The sequence below is a fragment of the Olea europaea genome, chromosome 4 (genome assembly GCF_002742605.1).
Source record: "Olea europaea var. sylvestris chromosome 4, O_europaea_v1, whole genome shotgun sequence".
Taxonomy (NCBI): Eukaryota; Viridiplantae; Streptophyta; class Magnoliopsida; order Lamiales; family Oleaceae; genus Olea; species Olea europaea.
The window spans coordinates 8919562-8943552 of record NC_036240.1 but is presented as its reverse complement, the minus strand read 5'-3'; the positions used below and the strand labels follow the sequence as shown (position 1 = coordinate 8943552).

General features: G+C 34.7%; 2 protein-coding genes across 3 annotated transcripts; both read left to right on the top strand.

Moving 5' to 3' along the window:
* The first annotated feature begins 4110 nt into the window (after positions 1–4110).
* LOC111393533 (abscisic acid 8'-hydroxylase 2-like) lies at positions 4111–7293 on the top strand. 2 transcript variants are annotated; one of them, XM_023019102.1, is made up of 7 exons: positions 4116–4768; positions 4970–5119; positions 5409–5663; positions 5751–5840; positions 5930–6115; positions 6349–6467; positions 7013–7293. In XM_023019102.1, exons 1-7 carry the CDS (start codon positions 4199–4201, stop codon positions 7113–7115), a joined length of 1473 nt encoding a protein of 490 aa, XP_022874870.1. In that variant the 5' UTR covers positions 4116–4198; the 3' UTR covers positions 7116–7293. The 2 variants fall into 2 exon arrangements, with proteins under 2 accessions (XP_022874869.1, XP_022874870.1); XM_023019101.1 differs by lacking the exon at positions 7013–7293 and having other exon boundaries at positions 4111–4768; positions 6349–7006.
* Positions 7294–20236: 12943 nt separating this feature from the next.
* Positions 20237–23236, top strand: LOC111392997. The gene is made up of 7 exons (XM_023018403.1): positions 20237–20370; positions 20991–21198; positions 21283–21960; positions 22079–22325; positions 22515–22919; positions 23049–23090; positions 23142–23236. The coding sequence occupies exons 1-7, from the start codon at positions 20237–20239 to the stop codon at positions 23234–23236; spliced, it is 1809 nt and encodes a 602-aa protein (XP_022874171.1).
* Positions 23237–23991: the final 755 nt, after the last annotated feature.

Genomic DNA, 23991 nt, shown 5'->3' with positions numbered 1-23991 from the left:
TGCAAAGTTGAGTGACTTCCTAGGGAACTCTTGCAAAGTTTAGTGACCATTTAGGGATTTTCTGAAGTTTGGTGACTTCTGAGGGGATTTCGGCAAAGTTCATTGACTGTTTAGGGATTTTTTGAAGTTCGGTGACCTCTCAGGACATTTTGGCAAAGTTTAGTGACCTTTGGGGGGATTTTCTCTAATTTCATCTGCAACTTAGGGGGAAAAAAAGATGTGCTAAATGAGTTCAAAACATTTTTGAACTCTTCCACTTAAAAAATGTGTTTGAAATGAAGGGTGATGTTTACCGATATGACATTATATTGATCATCCATTAATTGTACCGACAATCGTAAATGAAGTTATCAATTTCACATAAAATTGGATAACATGACCAGCAATGCATTTAACCGAAATCCTTGGTCTGCGCCAACCCAACTTCACATGTAAAACAATATCTTTGAAAACAAAAACCCAAAATGTCAAAGCAAATTTCCATATTTGTTCGTTGGTTGGTAGGATTTAATTTGATGCACTCTCCGACCAATAAATTTGGGGACTGTGCCAATTCTTCTATTGACATCTGTCCTCTAGATTTATACCCCATAAATATCCTAGCAGCAAACTGCAAACTATCTTTGAATTCAATTATAAAATGTAGGAACCAGAATCTTCAACTGCAGTTAAGTCTCTGTCATAATACGAAAAAATAATAATAATAATAATAAATAAATAAATTAATATGTGTATATATATATATATATATATATATATATTGTCAAAAATACACAATTATTATTATTATTAATAGAATGCTATTCTTTGAGATCTGAACTGTGCATGGCTGGAAGATAAGTCAGTTGGTCCCTAACACGAAAATTTGACAACTATTTTATCCAAAATATGGAAGTCCATAATAGCATTATATGGAAGAGTAAATAAGAAGTCTAATCTATTTCGTTGGATTCGAGTTCTAGGACAATGATGGAGATTTGTAATGTCTTCTCTTCATGTCCCCTCTTTTTTTCCAATTCCGAGATTAATTATTAAAAGCTATGAGTATGATTGTTAAATTCTTGATTTGAATTTTATAATCTTCAGGTTCTACGATATCAAAGTGATTTAAAAGAAAATAAAATCTAATTTACATATAGGATGTTAAAATTGAATGATCACTATAATGTCGTTTGTGGATCCTAATGATCTTAGTGATCTTAATAATCTTCCAATATTCATAATGCAATTATGTTTTAGCTTTATTTTAATGAATTAAGTAGGTTTAGTTGATGGACAATATGACCCTCCTCCTATTTTCAATTAAAGCACAAATAAAAATAAAAACTGTAAAACGACAAATGTTAGAATCTGTAATCTGAAATATGTAATCCTCCGTTACTATGTTGCCTCTCGTGGATAACAAGAGTGACTTCGTTCATGATATTCTTTAAACCCTTTTTCTTTCTACATTTTACCTTTTAATCTATATGTATTTTGTGCTCATAATATTGAGATTTTGTTTATAAGATTTATGATTGTGTAATTTATGTAGATAACCATGGTGATTAGTTCATATAAAAATTAAATACAGGTATAATTTTTCATTTTAAAATAAACTCACATTAAAGTACAATTTTATTTTGGATTTTGTTTCAATGTTTTCCAATTATTTTGATTTCATTTGGCTTTGCTTTTCAATAATCAATTGTACACGTTTATAAAGTAATTGCAACGTTTTGATTTTATTGTGTTATTTTAGTTAATTACAATGGTTAATTTGTTATTAAGAATACTATTTTAAATTCAATGATCCAATATGCAAGTTCCCTTCATCGATCCGAATCAAAATTACAATTTTAAATTTTTTCAACGTTTGTTAATAGCATCCTTTTAAAATATTAGTCAAAGTTAGACATGCACTGCATATTATTCTAAAATATTTTATAAGTGATGTAAAAGTAATTTTGATACCAATTTCTTGAAGGATTTGATAGGTCTCAGACGAATTAAAGAAACTAAAATTTAGCATAGAAATTTAAGATAAGAAAATTATACTCTCAAAACTCAATTTCTATGATTCAAATTTTTTGTAATAATGAAATTCTATAAATGAGCAATTTTTTTATATTACATTTGATACATAAAAATTAATTGTTAATACATAAATTTAAATACCCATTAAAATTTCTAGATACATGAGTATGAATAAATTCATCTATAATAACTCTAAATTCATGTAATTCAAGATTTATCAAGCGAAAATTCATTAAATCAAGATTAATGTGAATGTTATTGAATTGAGCATTAATAATGCAAATTTCATAAATGACAATAATTTTGTAGTATTTATTATATATCGAAAAACGAAAAGGTCATATTGCAATAATTGAATTTTAGGGGATAAAAATCGTCCAAAAAATGATTTTTCTTTAATGTGATATTTTAATATATTATAGATTAAATACTGTTAGCTCCGACCAATGAGATTTGTAGAAGAATAATTTGTGAATAATATAGTTTGAAGTGGCGAAAAACTACGTGGACCAAGGACATAGAGCAGCATGTTGAGGGCAATTTAACCTAGAATATAGAATAATTCTATTTGTACAATGTTTTGTACAATCTAATTGACAATGGGGTCAAGTAGCGGCCCCCTATTGGAGACAGCCGCCCCTCCAATAGGGGGCTGCCATTTGACCACATTGTCAACTAGATTGTACAAAACATTGTATATCTAGCAAAACTCTAGAATATATATGTTTGTACAGAAGCAAAGCTATCGGAATTTCACTGACAATTTTTAACCAAATGGGTGTTGGGGCCGGGCGCATTTCTTGCTGAGAGAGTGGAACAATTTATTGATAAGCCCAACCAAGGAGATAAAATCTTGAAATTTTTATTAAAATTTGGAGGTGTCTATAATCTTATTTTTCGCACATCTTAACGTGCAATACTGCCAAAGAATATTTGAAAACATCTTGTTCAAAATCTTTCTAAACATGATGTATAATGGATTTCATGAATAGAATACAGATAAGTAATACAAAAGTAAAATTTAAACACGGTAAATACTTGTGAGTGCATTTTATGCTCAAAATCATCCGATTAGCTATCTAGTTATTAAAGACGAATGTCATATAGCTTGATTCCTAGACTTTAACATTTGATTTGTAGATGAATATTTCTTCCTAAAAGTTCGAAATATGGTTATTGTTTAGGTAACTAGCACTTCCTCCACAAAATATGAAGTATGTTCGGATTCAATCATGCTACATAGATATAATGGTTGATATAATTTTTGACATAATGTCACGTGACAGCTTGTTATTGGACTATATAAAACTTTTTTAACCAATCACATCTTGTCAACACCTATTATGTCAACCACTATATTATATACTTTCTTGCAAAGTAGCCTTATTCATTCAAATTTCTCTGATACTGGAGCAACTAAAGAAAATGACTTGATCTTTTTTGTAAGTATGTGGTTGGTTCTAGATCATCAAATCCGGATAAATTGTTTTAGAAATGCATATCGAGAGTGCTATTTAATCAAGTTCCACTTTTCATTTATAAGATGCACGTAGCTCAATTCTCAAATAGGTGAATTGTACATAGCAACGCAACTACGTATAAAGCTTGTTCTCTTATCAAGTTTCACTTCCTCGTTCCAAAGACATGTATCTTAAACCTTATTTCTTTCCTTTTTTAGGAAGTCATAAGTGTGTCAATTTAAACACATACAAACCCACTTATTTTTATTTCTAGAAGATATAAATTGTTACATGCGCTTTAAGTTGTACCAATAGACTTGGACCAACAAGTTTTTCTCTTTTTCGAAAAATAATTATTTTATTAAAGATCTGGCCAACGTGGCCATATTTTAGTTGGTAAACAAACCAGACCACAAATATAGCCCACAAGAACCAGCCTAGGCTGTCCTAACTTTAAATCAATAAGTAATTCTTCATTTACTCTTCGCAAAATAATTTTATTTCTTATTTTAAGATTAACCAAACACGTTCGTAACTTAAAATTATACACGTGGTTGATAGTAATAGAATTGCATGCCAAATCACCAAGAATTGACCATCCGAGCGGATAATTTTCCGGGCCGCCGATAGACTCGACACGACTATATAAATCTCTTCATTGTTGTTCAGCTCCTTCACTTCGCATTTTATACCTGTCTAAATTAGGTTGTGCCACCTCCACCATGCAATCTCTCCACCTCTCTTCACTGCCTGCCTTTGAACAACCTTTTCTCACCATATCTACTATCCTAATCTCGGTTTTTTCGCTTCTGCTTCTGCTTCTACTTTTTTTCTTTGTACTGCAACAATGGTGTCATCAAGTAGACAAACGCCGCCTCCCACCGGGTTCCATGGGATGGCCTTACATAGGCGAAACTCTAAAACTCTACACCGAACATCCTAATACCTTCTTTTTCACAAGGAGGAAAAGGTATGGGGACATATTCAAGAGCCACATATTGGGATGTCCTTGTGTGATGATTTCGAGCCCAGAAGCTGCGAAAAACGTTCTGGTGAATCAAGCTCATCTGTTTAAGCCTACGTATCCACCAAGTAAAGAGAAGATGATAGGGCCACAAGCCATATTCTTTCATCAAGGGGATTATCATTTAAAACTCAAGAAGTTGATTCAATCTTCTTTCGCTCCCTCTGTTGTTAAAGGATCAGTATCAGCAATTGAAGAAATTGTTCTCAACTTTCTCCCCACCTGGGAAAACCATGCCCTTATTTGCACTTTACAAGAGATGAAGAAGGTACGTATTAGAATCAGGTGAACATTTCGTCTAAAAGTTTAAGCTAAGAGATAGACAGGCGAGTTAAATGTACTCACTTAAATCTTGTGTTCACAACCCAGTTCATTTTTTGTATTAGAGGTCTAACACGTGCACGAATGGCAGTCGAACTCTTGGATAGAAGTCATGTATATTTATATATTTATTTATTTATTTATGCAGTATGCTTTCGAAGTGGCAATGATATCGGCCTTTGGGAACAACCTTGAACCAGAAATGGAAGGAATCAAACATTTGTATCAAATCTTGGAGAAAGGTTACAATTCAATGCCTATGAATTTTCCAGGGACTCTATTCAACAAAGCAATGAAGGTACAAAGATTAGCATCTCTCTCCGATGGTGTGGATCTCTCGTGATTTACGTATTATTCTTAGTAGCACTCAAAACCCACCACGTCAATTTGAACAAACATCACTAGGTTTTTGTCTTCAACTACACAGTTTGCACACGTATATCTGTTGTGTGCCATTTGAATATTTGAATATTTTATATTTTCGATATTTGCTAAGTCAGTCAATTTTACAACTACCAAAAATCTCGCTTATCACCCCGTCAAATCTTGTCGAATACTGTACACTAAACATGAAAATTCAAGTGTAGGCAAGGAAGCAATTGAACGAGGCCTTGAGGAGATTGATTGAGAAGAGAAGAGGAAATAGGAAATCACATAATGATGGAGGGCTGTTGGGGTTTTTAATGAGCGCTCAAGAGCAAAAGTTGAATAATTTAAGTGATTCTCAAATTTCTGATAATATAATTGGTGTAATATTTGCTGCTCATGATACTACTGCAACTGTTCTAACCTGGCTTCTCAAGAATTTGATCGATAATCCTCATGTCTTACAATCTGTCACGGTACTAGCACAAATTTCACTTCTAACGATGAAATTTTTTATATTGAGAAGTCTCTAGACGACCCTTTTCATAACTACTACGTTACAGACGGAGCAAGAAGGAATCCAACGCAAATTAGTTGAAGAAAATCGGGGGCTTACATGGGATGACACGAGACAAATGAATCTGACTAGTAGGGTATGTACATTATTATTATTATTTTTTTTTTTATCGTGGTTTAAATTCAAATGTTCTTGAGTAATCAAATGTAAATCGATCATCTGCAGGTTATCCAAGAAACATTAAGAATAGCGAGCATTCTGTCGTTTACGTTCAGAGAAGCAGTTGAAGATGTCGAATTTGAAGGTTACATAATCCCTAAAGGTTGGAAGGTTCTTCCTCTATTCAGAACCATTCATCATTCTGCTGATTTCTTCCCTCAACCCGAAAAGTTCGATCCTTCAAGATTTGAGGTATAGTTAACATGGAGCGCAACATTTTCTGTCTATCCTATCTTGACACAAATATAAGGTTGTCAATGGTTTTATTATCTTAAAACTGTCTTTTCCGGACACTATTGAATCTTCCTTCAATTTAGGCAATCTGGTAAACAAATCGAAATCTTTCAATTGTCAGATCCATCACGTGAACTATTTTTGTAGGCCAATACTAGAAAGATGTACTATGTGTTTTTGTGATTATGCAGGTGACACCAAGACCTCACACTTACATGCCATTTGGTAATGGACTGCATTCTTGCCCCGGCAGTGAGCTTGCTAAACTTGAGATGCTCATTTTCCTTCACCACTTCACTACCACTTATAGGTACTCTCGATCTCCACTGATACTACAAGAATTTTCACTTTTTCCGACAAAAATGGCCACCAAATTTCCCAATATCAAAATCAAATCTCAAATTCTAGTTGTGGACCGGTTGTTCCTTAGGCGTAGGAAGTGGTCCTCGGATTCAAGAGGAATTTGGAAGTTGATGAAAATTGTACACAGATTCAGCAATGGCAGTTTGGAGCTTGTAGTGAATTAGACATGTGAGGCTACCAATGAATCATACGGTAGCCACAATTATTGATTTTACAATCTTTGTCTGAATATAAAAGTCAAAGTAATCAAATGATGCACCTAAACTTTATAAACCCTAAAATATTTCATAATTTATATTCGTTAATTGGAAGATTAAATCCAATGTGGTTGTCGTGACAGTTATCTTAAAAAATGCATGTATGTTGTTTATTTCTTGAAGTTGGGTTGTAATATGATGTGACGATTTCGCTTATTTATAGATTTTTTATGTAGTATGTATATTTTGTTTAAATAACTACTAATTGTCGATATTGATATTGTGTGTGATTCAGATGGAAAGTGATCGGAGACGAGGATGGTATTGAATACGGACCATTTCTCGTGCCTAAAGGAGGACTACCGATTGAAGTTCGAAGAAGGAAGTGCAAACCGTAGTTTAGAAAAATATCAAGCTTGTCAGTGGGGACAAAAGTGTTCCTCACTTCATTTCTTTTTCCTTTTATTATTATTTTCTTTTCTTCTTACAATTTGCAGAAAAGCCCTTAATTTTATTATTATTATTATTATTATTTTTTGTGCGTGTAAATTACTAAATTACATTACTTTTCACTTTCTTGTGTGGACGTTGTATTGTTGTTACAAAATCATGTCACAAGTATATCCAAGAATATAAAATTGTTCATATTTTCATAAATCAAGAATCCATCTCTCTCTCTTTTTTTTTTTTTTTTTTATGATGGGGGAATCCGTAGTGCTACCATTCGTGTGCGCACTGGAGAAACCCTTGGACTGACGCAATAACCTGCAAATTACGTCAGTCAGGTAAACGGTACTAGGCAAATCCTGTACGATGGGCTCAACCGAAAAAGTGTTGATAGAGGGAATCGAAGTCGTAACCAAAGGCCACCGTGCTCACTTACTCCACCAACTCGATCACCCCCATGAGGGGCAAGAATCCATCTCTTTCAGTCCATGCATATGTTGTGTGTTCTATAAGTTTGAAAGATAAAATTTGTGTGGTAAACAAATGTTGAAAGATTCTCAATAAAATATCCAAATTCAAGGAGTCAAAACATAATTACTGCATTATCATTTTACGAGTTCAATGTACAATTTCGAACGGGAATGTGCATATCATAAAGCCACGTTTTGAAGTAGAAAAGCTCAATTTTAGTGACCAAATATTTAGTAATTTGAAAAATATCGTATGATTCCAAGTAGACAAGAATTTGTGTTTGTGTTATTCAATGAATCCACCATGCATTACATATCACGACTTCAAAATGCAAAATTTTAACAATCCTAAATTTAATAATTCGAAAAATAACGGTACGATTGCAAGTAGACAAGAATCCGCGATGTGTTATTCAATCGAAATCCATGATGCATTAAATTTTACAACTTCGAAAAGAACAATTTTAGTATCCATATATTTAGTAATTTGAAAAATAACGGAGTGATTGTCAAGTAGACAAGAATATGTTTTTGTAATATACAATGAATCCGCGTTGTGTTATTCAATCAATCCATGATGCATTACATTTTACAACTTCGAAAAGAACATTTTTAGTATCCATATATTTAGTAATTCGAAAATAACGATGTTATTGTCAAGTAGACAAGAATATGTTTTTGTGATATTCAATGAATCCACCATGCATTATATTTTACGGCTTCAAAAAGCACAATTTCAGCAACCATATATTTAGTAATTCGAAAATTGACAATGTGATTGCAATTAGACAAGAATTAGTGTCTGTGTTATTAAATTAACCTACGACACATTACATTTTACCCTCTACGAAACTTTGTGTTTAAAGAGGTTATCGACAAGAGAGAATTTAAGATCGGACTAAAAAAAAAAAAAAGAAATGATTGGCGTGTGAGAAGACCAAATTACATCAAGCTCCTCACACCCCTGACGTGTTCTCGTTCACACCAAAAATCACTGCACCTCATATTTTCTCTCCATTCGCCTGACTTCAAGTAATAGAGGGCCTTGCCCAAGGCCTTACTCATCCCTCTCGGTTTAGATCATGTGTCGCCAAAACGATATCAAGCCCGTTTGATTCAGTAAAAAGAGTAAAATCTAAATAAAATCAACAATTAATTTTACTCACATATTTTATGAGACTCCCAAATTTTTAACCATACATTCCGTTAACTTTTATAAAAATGAGAAAGCTTGCAATCATTCATTGAGTGCTTGCTAAGAATGCATTTTGGAATAGTAAATTGATAGAAACTGTTTAGTTAAAAAATAAGAATTTTTTTTTAAATTTACGTATAATATTATTTTATTGAAATATGTGTGCTTAAAAAGAAGATAGAAAAAAATGCATTTTAAAAATAATAGAAATCAAACAAGGGCTGAATGTTGGACACAAAACAAAGTTAAACCTTTTAATGCATTATTGCCACCTCATCATCTATAATGCTTTTTTCGTAATTTTTATCTGTACAAACAGTTTTATTCTATAAAAATATATTTAAAATCTGACTTTTATCTAAACTAAATAGGATCTTAGTTAGTAAAATAAGAGTACAAAATCCTTTTCAAAAATTGTATTTTGTCTCATATCACAAGTTAACATTAAGATATATTGAAAACTAATTTTTTTTCTCCAAAATTTTATATTTTTTCAGCTATACCGCATCAAACTTAAGTAACATATATTCTATTCATGTTCGACAAAATTTTCACTAGATTATAAATTGTGAATCCTACCAAATGTGTAAATGTTCCCCACAAAAACGAGCAGTTTCTAGTAATCCAAGTTTTAAATTTGTTGGTAATTTACTGTAAGAATAGAAATGGCGTTTACGAATTTTTAGCGTCAAGAGCATTAAAAATTCTTATTCTATTAATTATAGCTGATTCCGAAAAAATATTGATGTAAATTCAATTGGCAGTCATAGGGATGGCAACGGGGCGGGACGGGGAAACTTTTTGCCCCATTCATTTTTTATTTTATTTTTTCACATTTTCAAAATTTCGAGTTATGTTATTAATAGAGAATAAAATACAAATTCAAAAAGAATTTTTAACGGGTAAATTATCTAGAAATAAAATTATTTTTAATTTTTTGTTTCCCCTTCATGGGGCGGGGCCACAACGGAACCCCTCCAACCCATTCGGGGCGGGACAGATTTTTTTGCTATCACTAGACAGTCAATGATACTAACAATATCAAACTTCAGAAAACGACTATAATGTCAAGGCTGCCCCAACGTAAGGGATTTTGAATAACATACACTTGAACCAGCATAGAAGTTCATTCACTAAAACAAGAATTCAATAGCTTAAACTTCAACACTAATTATAAATTTTGATCACAATAATGCAATGCATACATTCAGCAGTAACACGGAATGTTATTTTGATCACAATAATACAAAGCTTATTTTGAGAATTGTCGAAGCAGTGAATCATAGTTCTTTCCCTTTCAGTGAGTAAGAACTTAATCATAATTGTATTGAACGAAGGAGATCCACAGTAGCAGTTAGGCTAACAATTGTGTCCATTACCTTGAACTCAAAAATTAAAATAGCTTGAGGTGAAACACACGTGTTTCTCGACATTAATATTCCTTAATATACAGCTCACGAACTAACTAGAGTGCCTATCTTCTTGTCTCATTCCCATCCTCTTCATCTCTCTCCCTTCTCTTCCACAAACTTCAGGATGGGCATGCTCTATGTCATATAATCGGACCATAAAGACTATTTAAAATGGTACAAATAAGTATGTCTGAATTTCATACTTTAACATTCGCATAAATGTTTAAATCTCATTATTCCCACCTCAGTTAATCACTCAACTTCCAAAAGATGGTCTCCAACAATTACCCTTATTTTTATTCATATGAAGAAGGTAGAGCGTACCTGTGTCTGTAATGGTAGGTGCAAAATGTCGGTACTATAGGGAACTAATGTCCTTCCGATCAAATTGTTGCTTCTTCAAGAAACCTCAAAGTAAAAGGTTAGAGAGAGATGCTCTCAATTCTAGTGAGAGAAAATCCCATTAGAGTGCCTTGGTTCTCTTGTGATCTTTCTTGTGTTTGATTCAATTTTTAGTTCCTCCTGCTGAAAATTGATTTAAACATATTGCATTTTCTGGTTTCTTATCTTATTTGGTTCCTTGAAGTTCATTTTCAGATGGGTTTTTTTTATTGAAGATTGTAAGTGCCAACTGTTTTCATCCTCTGCTCAGGTTTCGTTTTGGCCTGAAATTCAGGTCCAGGCTTGCATTGTTTTGAAATTATTCTGGTTGGTTTCTTGGTTTTCTTGATCTTCCATTACCTAGGTCCAGATTCGAGTTTCTGCTTGTTGTTTGGTTTTCAGCTACAGCTTGTTTGTGGTCCTGTACTCGTCTGCTTCAAGGTGGGTACTTCTGTGTTTTTCTTGGACTTATCTTGTTCAAGAGTTGTTTTGGACCAAGTTCGATTTCTGTTGCTGGGTGGTTTCTTTTTCTTAGCTGTGGTTTTTGTCTTCACTGGTCCCGCCTTCTTCTTGGTCGTCAGTTGTTTTTGTTGGGTTTCGCTGGTCGTGGCTGCTGTGATTTGTTGTTCAAAATAAACAACAACAATAAAAAAAATATAAAAAAAAAAATAATTTGGTCCATGCGATGCTGGTTTCTTTTTCTTAGCTGTGGTTTTTGTCTTCACTGGTCCCACCTTCTTCTTGGTGGTCAGTTGTTTTTGTTGGGTTTCACTAATCGTGGCTGCTGTGATTTGTTGTTCAAAATAAACAACAATAAAAGAAAATATAAAAAAAAAACAATAATTTGGTCCATGCGACCGCATCGCATGGCCTAATACTGAGACCAAATGGTCTCGGCATGGGCAAACCATGAGACCGCATGGGTTTGTACCATGCGGTCGCATGGTGCAATTATTTGGCCATTTTGAAAGCCGTTTTCTCCCGTTATAAATTCAAAATTGGCGACTTTTGGCTTAAAATTTGGTACCATTTCGTGAATGTGATATATGCCTATATATATTGGATCCATGTTGAAAGCAAACACATTACAAACAAAAATCAATGTTCCATATTACTTCCAAAATCAAAGATCAAAGTCTTTAAAAGCCATATTCAAATTCATTCTTTGTATTCTTTAAGTTTTCTAGGATTTTGCATTTGTGCTTTGGTGTTTAAATCCTTGCAAGACTTGTTATAATCCTGCAAACCATTTGCCAACAATTTTCGAAGCATCTCAAATTCATAGGAAAATGGGAAAATATTGTTTGAGGACAACGTTATCCTGTTCAAGCCATTCATTGATACAAGTTCGAGATTATCTTGTTTTTGGTATTTTCGGTTCATATTTTGTGATCTCTACTCCAATCCGGTGAATTTTCTCCAACAATCACAAACGATATTTCTACAATGGAAAGCGAGACAACGTTGGCGACAATCAAACTCATGAATCAAGACTTGGTGCGGTTAGATCGGTTCGATGGAACGAATTACACTCGATGGAAAGACAAATTGAAGTTTCTTCTCACTACACTAAAGATCTTCTACATCCTAGATCTGGAATTGGCGCCACTACCGGAACCAACAAATGGAGAAATCGAAACGGTGAGGAATGAAAGACAAAAGCGTCAAGAAGATGAGTTAATATGACGCGGTCAGATCCTCAACGCATTATCGAATCGTTTGTATGACTTATATACAAACACAATTTCAGCAAAGGAAATTTGGGATACGCTAAAAAATAAGCACAAAGCGGAAGAAGGTACAAAGAAATTTTCAATTTCTAAATATTTCGATTTTAAATTTTTAGACAATATTCCCATTCTTTCCCAAATACATGAAATGCAAGTAATTGTCAATAAGTTGAAGACGGTGAAAATTGAAATACCGGAGACCTTTCAAGTGGGGGCTATAATTGCCAAACTTCCCGAAACTTGGAAAGAATACCGAAAGAAGATAATGCATAGTTTCGAAGATTATTCTTTGGAACAACTGCAAAAAATCTTCGAATTGAGGAAGAGTCGAAAATACGCGATAAAAGTGATTCTCATGAGGGCACTTCCAAAGTAAATGTCGTAGAAAATTTCGAACCCCCAACAAAATCCATCAAAAGAAAGCCTTCAAGGAACCTTAATAAGTTTAAGAAGAAGACCAAAGGATAATGCTTAGTTTGTGGGAAATCTGGACATTACGCAAAAGATTGTAGATATCGAAAACACAACAACTCCGAGAGTAAAGTGAATTCCCTCCAACAAGACAAGATTGTGGCCACCGTGAGAGAAATAAATGCAATTAAGAGAAAGGCTCCTAGTTGGTGGTATGATACTTGTGCCACGGTGCATGTATCATATGACAAATATTTGATCAAAACATACAATGAAGTGGATGGAGACCAAGAGATCCAAATGGGTAACGAGGTACGGTTCAAAGTAATTGGAAAAGGAAATATAGAAATTATCTTCACTTCTAGGAAAAATATTACTCTCACAAATGTACTACATGTTCCGGATATGAATAGGAACTTAGTGAGTGGAAATCTTTTGGAAAAATCGGGTATTAAAAGTGTCTTTGAGTCCGGTAAACTTGTATTGTCACTTAACGAAAAATTTGTTGGAAAGAGATATTCATGTGACGGAATGGTCAAACTTTGTACTATTGACAATGAAATAAATAAAGTTGATTTTGCTTATACGATTGATTTATTTTCTTTAAGGCATGCTAGATTAGGTCACATAGGTAAAAGTACCATGAAACGCATGAGAAATTGTGACTTAATTTCATATGATGAAAATGATGCCATTAAATGCAAAACATGTGTAGAAACAAAAATGGTTAGAAGGCCTTATCAAAGCGTTAAGAAGACTTCTAGCATATTATAATTAATTCATTCCAAATATATGTGAATTGAATGACATTCTAACAAGAGGTGAAAATAAATATTTCACAACATTTATTGATGATTGCTCAAAATATACCTATGATTATTTGATGAAACATAAATACGAGGCATTTGATTTATTTAAGACTTATAAAAATGAAGTTGAAAATCACTTAAATCAGAAAATAAAGACCTTAAGAAGTGATAGATGTGGTAAATACTTCTCTAATGAATTTAATTCATATTGTGAACAACATGACATAATTCACCAATGTTCTGCACCTAGAACACCCGAACAAAACGGTTTGGTTGAAAGGAAGAATAGAACCTTAGTAGAAATGATTAATGTCACGCTTATAAATGCTAAATTGCCATTTAATTTATGGGGTGAAACTTTATTAAGTGCATGTATGATACTTAATAGAATTTCTTCTAAACATACAAAGGTTTCTTCCTATGAATTGTAGAAAGGAAGAAAATCGAGCATTAGATACTTCAAAGTGTGGGATGTCTTGCTTATTGCAAGAACACAAATCCTAATAGGACCACATTAGGTCCAAGAGACATTAAATGTGCTTTTATTGGATATGCTAATAATAATAAATCTTATAGATTGCTAAATTTGGAGACCAATGTGATTATCGAATCAAGTGATATAGAGTTCTTTGAAATTTTGTTATCATCGGATAATGAATTAAAGGAAAATATTGAAAACATCCCTAGCTCAAGTGGAACACGTGATGAAATGTCTTCTAAAGATGTTGATGAGTCTAGTGAACCACGAAGAAGTAAGAGAACTCGAGTTGAGAAGTCTGGGACCGAATGAAATTGATTCTCAACTTATCTCATTTTACTTAGCAGAAGGAAATGAGTTGAATATTGTAAGAACAGTTCCTTTTGTTCTACAAGTGGAAATCGACCCTAAAACCTATAAAGAAGTTATGGCTTCTCGTGATAGCATTTTTTGGAAAAATGCAATTAAAGATGAAATGGATTCGATAATGTCTAATAAAACTTGGGAACTTGTCGATCTACCACGGGATCTAAGCCTATTGTATGTAAATGAATATTTAGGAGGAAATATAATGTTTATGGCTCTTTAAATACTTTCAAAACTAGATTAGTAGCAAAAGGATATCGACAAAAGGAAGGAATCGACTATTCTGACACTTATGCACTGATAGCTAGAATAACATCGATTACGATATTATTTGCATTAGCTTCAATATATGACTTGCATGTTTATCAAATGGATGTCAAGACGACATTCTTAAATGGAGATCTCGATGATAAGGTCTATATGGAGCAACCTGAAGGGTTCATTCTACCTGGAAATGAACATAAGGTATGCAAGTTAGTAAAATCTTTATATGGTTTGAAGCAGGCACCTAAGAAATAGCATGAAAAATTTGACTTAGCTGTAACATCATTTGGATTTAAACATAATAGCGTAGATAGTGTTTATATTCTAAAGCGTATCATGATTATGTGACATTTATATGTTTATATGTTGACGATATGTTAATTATGAGTAATCACATGGACGAAAAAGAAGAAACAAAGAGGTTTCTATCTTCCACATTCAAGATGAAGGATCTTGGTCAAGTGGATACCATTTTAGGTATCAAAGTCACAAAAACTAGTGAGAGTTATCACCTAAGTCAATCACATTATATTGAGAACATGATAAACAAGTCAAACATTTGAACATAAAAAAATATAGTACCCCGGTTGATCCAAGTTTGAAACTGGTATGAAATGATGGAAGGGCAATTGCTCAATTAGAATATGCTAGTGCTATTGAAAGTCTTATGTATACAGTTCAATGTACAAGACCGGACATTGCGCATGCCATAAGTAAACTTACCAGGTTTACTAACAATCCGAGTAAAAAACATTGGAGGGCCATTGGAAGAGTTCTTGAATACTTAAAGAAAACCAAGAACTTAGGCCTGCAATATACTAAATTTCCGACAATATTGGAAGGATTTATCAATACTAGTTGGATATCTATCACGGGTGAAAGTAAATCCACCTCAGGTTGAATGTTCACTCTAGGAGGAGGTACTGTTTCTTGAAAATCAAAGAAACAAATATGCATAACACATTCGACCATGGAATTTGAATTTGTAGCCCTATCGGACACCAGGAAAGAAGTTGAGTGGTTTAAGAATCTCTTCTATAAGATACATTTGGGATCAAAGAATATTTCTTCAACACCTATCATGTGTGACAGTCAAGCCACATTAGCAAAAGCATACAACGAGATATACAACGAAAAGTCTAGACACATAAGTTTTAGACATGACTATATAAAGAAGTTAATCAAGGATGGAATAATTTCCCGAAATTATGTAAACTCAATTGAGAATTTGGCGGATCCTTTGACTAAACCTCAAAACAAAGATTTAGTAGCATCTATTTCGAGTATGATGGGGTTGAAACCCCTTAACTAAAAAGTTTCACCAATGACAATCCTACCTGTCATTACTTAAAAGGTAATTTACAGGTTCAAAGGATAATAACAAGTTATTCGATATGTGAATAGTTGCATCATTATTAAAAAATCCACAATAATCCTATCCTAATTAAATTAATGCTGGTAGTTACTGAAATTAGGGATGAGCTTTAAGCTCTTAATGAAGTTCAGTGCTAAAACACAAGTATATCTAAAGGTAACAAAAGTACTGGAATAACTTCACCTAAATAATCTTCAAGGTGGTGCTGCCTTAATAGAGATTTGAAGTTTCTCTCTTAAAAGATTGTTGAAAAGGATAAGCGCAATACCATGAAAGCGCTAAGCGAGTTATGAGGAACTTGAGAACACGTGGTACTCGTGTGTGTATTTTTACCAGTATTGTCATATGGAATAACTGGCTCAAAGCTACAAGCTACCTTTGATTCTGACTATATTTTGTTTGAATAACACTATGATTAGATTCAAATCGAAAGATTTCTAATCCTTATGCATGAGTATCGTATATTATGAATATGAGACTTGTTAATTTTGAAAAAGTAGGGAATTGCTGTGATTTGTTGTTCAAAATAAACAACAATAAAAAAATAATAAATAATAATAATTTTGTCCATGCGACCACATGCGGTCGCATGGCCTAATACCGAGACCAAATGGTCTTGACATGGGCAAACCATGCGATCGCATGGGTTTGTACCATGCGGTCGCATGGTGCAATTATTTGACCGTTGGAGGCCGTTTTCTCCCGTTGTAAATTCAAAATTGGTGACTTTTGACTTTAAGTTTGGCACCATTTCGTGAATATGGTGTATGCCTATATATATTGGATCTATGTTGAAGGCAAACACATCACAAAAAAATCAAAGTTTTATATTACTTCCGAAATCAAAGATCAAAGTCTTTAAAAGCCATATTCATATTCATTCTTTGTGTTCTTCAAGTTTTCTAAGATTTTTCACTTGTGCTTTGATGTTTAAATCCTTTTGAGGCTTGTTATAATCCTGCAAACCATTTGCCAACAACCTTCGAAACATCTCAAATTCATAGGAGAAGGGGCAAATATCGTTTGAGGACAACGATATCGTGTTTAAGCCATTCATTGATACAAGTTCGAAATTATCTTTTTTTGGCGTTTCTGATTCATATTTTGTGATCTTTACTCCAACCCAGTGAATTTTCTCCAACAGTGGTTGCCTCCAATTTTTCCAGCATCTTTTTAGTCTTCGTTTTTAGTTTCCGGTTGCTCTCTTGGCTTCTCAGTTTGGCCGATATTAATGAAACTCTACATTGCTTCTTATGTATGCACGTGTATGGTTTCATGCTGGTTTTCAAGTTTTTGATTCTGGTATCCAATTTTCTGCTATCCATCTGACTTCTGCTGTGGTTTTGTGGTTGGTGGCTGACTTTTGATATTTTCATGATTTCTTGGCAGAGTCTACTCTGCTGTGTCTGACCTCTTGCTGTATTTTACAGCTTCTATTCTGGGATTCTCCATGTTATTTGAATTTTTTTTGAATTTGTGGGCCGGTTCTTTCTGGTTTGTTTTCTGCCTGGACCCTATTCAGCCTGTGGTTATTGGATTATTTCATCTTTGACCTTCATTTCTCTTTGGTCCACTAATTCTCTGGACATTTTTGGGCCTTCGCTGGATTTGCTTTTGCGATTTTTATTTGGAAATTACATAGAACCGGATTCATCAACTTTCAATTTCAAAAAGGAGATCTAAAGTCTGTTTATACAAAAATCAGATAATAATTTCATATTTTAATTTAATAATAACATTTAAAAATTAAATTAATCTATATATCTCTCCCCTACGTCTTTCCACCCTACCAAATTTTTCAAACCCTAATCATTTTTTACTTTTCCTTCTATGTAAATATCTTCATTCCCTCTTTCCTCTCTCTCATTTGTGCCACCACTGGAGCATCGCCGGCATTAACAACTTTGGTCGGTCAACATCTAGGATCTGTAGTCACCAAAGGGGGAAAAAAAAGAGTCAACAACGTAGCAACGAGCCTTCAACCATGGTGACATGAGATGCAACGCTGCCATTAGCAGATCTGCTTCAAATTTCTACGATTGAGCCTTCGACCATGGCATCGCCACATTGAGAAGTGGCCAGAGGTAGTTGGAATAAAGCCATTGGAAGCTGCCAAGCATTCTGGTTTTTGGATCTGATTGAGTGTGACCGCATGCAACCATCGACGTTTTGATTGTGGTGACGATGAAGTGACACTATTTGTTGATCTGATTTGTTGGTGATTTTTTGGCGACTGTTTTGTTAGATATTGTTGGCGGTAATTGTGGCGGTGATTTTATTGGTGGTTGGAACTATGGTTTTGTTGGTGTTTTGGGTAGCGACTGGTGTGCCTGTGATCTGATGTTTGGGTAGGCAGTGCTAGATCTTGTTGGTGGTGATGGTGGCTATGGTTTTGTTGGTTGTTATGGTGGTGAGAAGTGGTTTTTAAAGTTGAAAATGGAAGTTTATTGAAATAGCGATGGTGTTGGTGGCGCTAGTGGTGGTGGGGTGGAGCTACATTCGGTTGGTGCCATATGGATTGGGGTTGCGTGGGGTAGGTGATGGGATTAAGAGTATCTGTGACCACTTATTTGAAATTGTGACCAATAAATTGGATATTTTGTGATCAAAAAATAATATTTGATCGATAAATTGTAACCAATAAATAATATGTGACTTAAAATTTTGAATTGTAATTTATAAAATTTGTGGATTGTGACCAATGAATAAATTGTGATCTATAAAAAAAATTTATTGTGATCGATGAATAAATTGTGACCAATAATTTTTTTGATTTGTAATCGTGAAATAATTTGTGACAAAAAAAATTTTTGGTTTGTGACAAAAAAATTATTTGTGACCAATTAATTTAATAATTTGTGATCAAATTGTACGAAAATGTGACCTTAATATATTTAATTAATAAATTATATAATCAAAATTTAATAATATATGATTTTTGAAATTTTAAACATTATTTCTTAATTTTGAAATGGGTGATAGTTAGTTAATCTCTTAAATATGAAATTTTCCCTTTTTATTTTCACATTGGGCCTTTTCCTCTGGACTCCCAATCTTTCTGGCCTCTAGCCTGTTTTGCCCGTAATCTGGGCTGCACTCTTTTCCCCTTGGTCTTCCTTGCTGCCCGATTTTTGCTTCCTGGCAAATTAACGTTTTCATGGGAAAGAAAAAACACGTTGCTACCCATTCTATTGGGTTAGCTTCCCTCAAGCCCACGGCTGCTAAGCTGGATGATAGTGCTACGAATATTGTCGCCTCTTCTAAGATAAATGTTGCTGAATATGATAACGTGAGTATGCCTTCACCTAGTGTATCATTGACACTTGGAGAAAATGATACGGAATCTGAAAATTCAGATTTTTAATCAAATTCGGTGGAATTGGAGCAACAAAAACATGATAATGTTGCTGGAAATCAAGTAGTGGAAAATATGAAAGCCCCATGGGTTAATCTTTTTAAAGACAATCAGAAGATGGAAGAAAATATAAAGTTGAAGGCTTTTGAAAGTCAATCAGATGAAGTTGTCTTGGATGAAGACAATATTGAAAATTCATGGGGATACGGGCTTGTTGGATATTTTGCCGGTCGATTTCCGAGGAAAGTGGCTCTTCTCCAACTCTGTGACTCGTGGAAGGTAGATTATAAATATTTTGTGCATGCTAGTGGTTGGTTGGTGTTCAAATTTGAAACGGATGTGTATAGATTGAGTGTGTTGCATGGGGGCCCATATTTGGTTTACGGGAGATCGTTAATGCTAAAAGTCATGTCACGCTATTTTGATTTCAATGATAAAGACGTGAGCACTATGCCGGTATGGATAAACCTACCGAGGTTACCTTTGGAATTTTGGAACACCAACGCCTTGGGTAAAATTGTCTCCAAGGTTGGGAAATCTATCTCAACCGACAAAGTCACGGCTACTAGAGGTCGATTCTCATTTGCGAGAGCTCTAGTTGAAGTTGATGCCTCCATTGAACTTGTGCGGGAGGTGAAAATTAGGCATCCAAATTGAGGGATCAAGAAATCGTCTTTGAGCATGAACCAAAATTTTGTGGTTCTTGTAAAGTATTCGATCACTCGACTATTGGATGCAACAATAAACATACCGAGGGGGGGGGGGGGGGGGAAGGAAAAGGAAAACCTAACAGGGGGGGGGGGGGGGGGGAGGAAAAGGAAAACCTATGGGGGCTGCCCAACGGAAATATGGGCAAGCTAGAAAATCTACATTAAATTCCCAGATTTCTCCCGTCGAGGCAACTTGTAGCGAGCAAGAAATTGGGGAACAACAAACCATGATTTCGGATGGCCATAAAAGGTAGTTTATAAACCGAAATTCTGGGCAATTGGGTCTTGAAAATGTGGACTCCCAGCAGGTCGAAAATCTGGACCAGGTTGAGGCCCCGTTTGTGAAGGTTGTTAGCAAGAAAAATAGGGCTGTTGCGTTGAAAAAATCTGCTCATGATGGGGTCTCAAAATCTAGGGGCAGATTCATTATCCAATATCAACGAGGCAATTTCTAGTAAATCTAGAAGTGATATGCTAAAAGGCAAAGTCGAGGAAAAAAAGAAAGTGGGATAAAAAATGGACGAGAAGAAGGGTACATCCCTTGCTTCAACATCATGAAGATCGCTTTTTGGAATATTAGGGGTATGAATCCACCCCTTAAACAAAATGGGATTCGAGATTTTATCAAGTAACATTTCATTAATATTATGGGTATTTTGGAAACGAAATTGGGTGATAGAAAATTGAAGAGGATTTTGCAGAATAAGTTTGATGGCTTCATGCATGTAAATAATTTTGACACACATAGAGCCGGACGAATCTTAATTTTGTGGAATCCATCCAAAGTGCTTTTGGATGTGATGGAGGTTCATCACAAATCATCCATTGTAAAGCTACTTGTAAGGTAACATCTTTTACTTTTCTTGTGAGCTTTGTTTATGGATTTCATACTATGGTTAACCGACGGCCACTTTGGAATATCATTATGGAGTTTAATGCAAATGTTTCGTTACCTTGGTTGATTCTTGGTGACTACAACAATATTCTTAAATTTGATGAGAAATGTAGTGAAGCGGACATTACCCCTTATGAAATAAAGGATCTTGCAAATTGTTGTCTTTATGTGGGTCTTACGGATGTGCGTTCCATTGGTTGTTATTACATGTGGACTAATAGTTCGATTTAGAGCAAAATTGATAGGGAAATGGTCAATGATATATAGGTGCAAAATGGGGCATATGTTTATGCAAATTTTCTTCCCTCCGGATGCAATTCAGAGCACTCCCCTTGCATTGTTTCTATATATGACCATGTTGGACGTGCAAAGAGACCTTTCAAGTTTTTTAACATGTGGACCAAGCATGAGAAATTCCGTGATATTATTCGAGTTTGCTGGAATTTTTACTTGCGAGGGACAAAACAATTTATCTTTTGCAAGAAATTGAGCAAAGTTAAGGGTGCTTTGAAGGAGCTTAATCTTAAGCATTTTGGGCACATTTCGGCTAGGGCAAGTGAGGCTAAAAATGATTTGGGGGCTGCCCAATTACAATTACATAATCAGCCCATGAATGTGCATCTTCAACTTATGGTTGCTAAATTGAGGAAAAAGGTCGTTGGTTTGTGCGAAGCGGAACGTAGTTTTTATTATCAAAATGCTAAATGTGTTTTCCTTAAGCAAAGTGATAAATGCACAAAGTTCTTTCACTTGGTGGTTAAAAGGAACTCTAGAAGGAATTTCATTGCTACTACACTCAAAGAAGACGGGATGTATACTACATCACAAGATCAAGTTGTTACAGAATTTGTCAAATTCTATACTTCTTTGTTGGGAAAAAATGCCCCACTCGGCCTATTGAGATGGATATTGTTACAAATGGTCCTTTGGTTTCTTTGGAACAAGGTCAAACTTTGATTCGGGACATTTCTTATGAGGAGATTAAAGATGCACTTTTTGATATTGGAGATGAAAAATATCTCGAGCCGAACGGTTACACTTCTTTTTTTTTAAGAATGCTTAGGGGACTATTGGTGATGATTTTGTTGGGGCTATCATGGAGTTCTTCTCTTCGGGTTCCATCCTCAAACAAATCAATCACACGGCCATTGCTTTGGTGCCTAAATCGGATCACACACCGCATGTTGGTGATTATAGGCCCATCTCTTGTTGTAATGTTACTTACAAAGTGGTTGCTAAAATTCTTGCTTCTAGATTGAGACCCATTTTAGGAGACATTGTTGATCATGCACAAGCCGCTTTTGTGGAAGGTAGGAGTATCACGGTGAACATTTATCTTGCCCAAGAACTATTGAGATAATACAATAGGAAAAGGGTTGCTCCAAGATGCCTTCTAAAAATTGATCTTACGAAAGCTTGCGATTCGGTAAGTTGGGATTTCCTTAGAGATGTTCTTCGTGGGTTGCAATTCCCCTCGACATTTGTTCATTGGGTTATAGAATGTGTCACTTCTACAACATATTTTATAGTTTTGAATGGGACTTTGCATGGATTTTTCAAAGGTAGTAAAGGACTTCGACAATGTGACCCCCTTTCCCCCTTCTTATTTGTGCTTTGTATTGAATACTTCTCGAGATTGCTTAAAGCTACCACGAATGATAGTGATTTCAACTTTCACCCAAAATGTGGCCCCCAAAAGATCACCCATTTAGCTTTTGCGGATGATTTGATGCTATTTGCTAGGGGATGTGTTATGTTAGTAAAAATTCTCATGGATTACCTTTCAAAATTAGGCTCGATATCGGGATTAAGATTGAACGTTCTCAAATCCAACTTGTTTACAGCTGGAATTCATGGACAGCTTCTTGAGGATATCTTGCAATTAACAAATGTTCCAAAGGGAAGTATGCCATTTTGGTATTTGGGCATCCCCCTTGCATCGCAAAAACTTAAAATGAGTTGTTATGCTCATTTTCTTGACAAAATTACATCATATATTGGTGCATAGAATTGTTCTACATTATTTTTTGCAGGTGAGATTGAACTTATAAGGGCGGTTCCTCAAGGAGTGGAATGTTTTTGACTTTCTATTTTCCCTATTCCGGCTACAATTATATCAAGGATAGTTAGCCTTTGTCAGAAATTCCTTTGGGGATCTAAGAAACCTTTGGTTGCATGGAAGGATCTTTGTCTTCCAAGAGATGAAGGGGCCTCGGATTGAAGGAATTGAAGAGTTGGAATTTAGCGCTACTTACTAAATCCCTTTGAAACATACAAAATAAAAAGGACTCCCTTTGGACTCGGTGGGTTCATCAAGTCTATCTTAAAGGGACATGTATTTGGGAGGTTGCTCCGAGAAAATATCACTCCCCATTGTTTAAAAAGTTACTGGAAATCCGGAATTTATTGAGGCAAAGTGTGATTATTTCCCAGAATTTAATTCTATTATTATACATGCTGGAATTCGCTAGTTTAAAGCTGCTATGGATCCACACGTCACTGACCAATCTCGAATCTGGTCAAGTGATGAGCAAAATGACCGAAAAAGTGCAATGCTGGACAGATTACTTTGCTGGTCGGCAGGGGGAAAATTAAGCACCAAGCTGGCGTATGACTTTTTCAGGCCGAGAGGTACAAAGAAGGTATGGGCAGCCGATGTTTGGAAATTTTGTATCACTCCAAAGCCCTCATTTTTGCTTTGGTTAGGAGTCCAATCAAAACTCCTAACTAAAGACAAATTGCATTTCTTGGATATTGATCGCAAGTGTGTTTTTTGTGGGCATATGGAGGAAACAGTTCGTCGCTTATTCTTTGAATGTTCATTCACTTCAACATTATGGGGGAATATTAGACAGTGGCTAGGAATCAAAAGATCTATGTCTTCACTTGCAAGCGCTCTAAAGTGGATGAAAAAAGAGGCCCGTGGGACGTCATGGCAAAGTAAAGCGAAGAGTATTGCTCTTGCGAACACCGTTT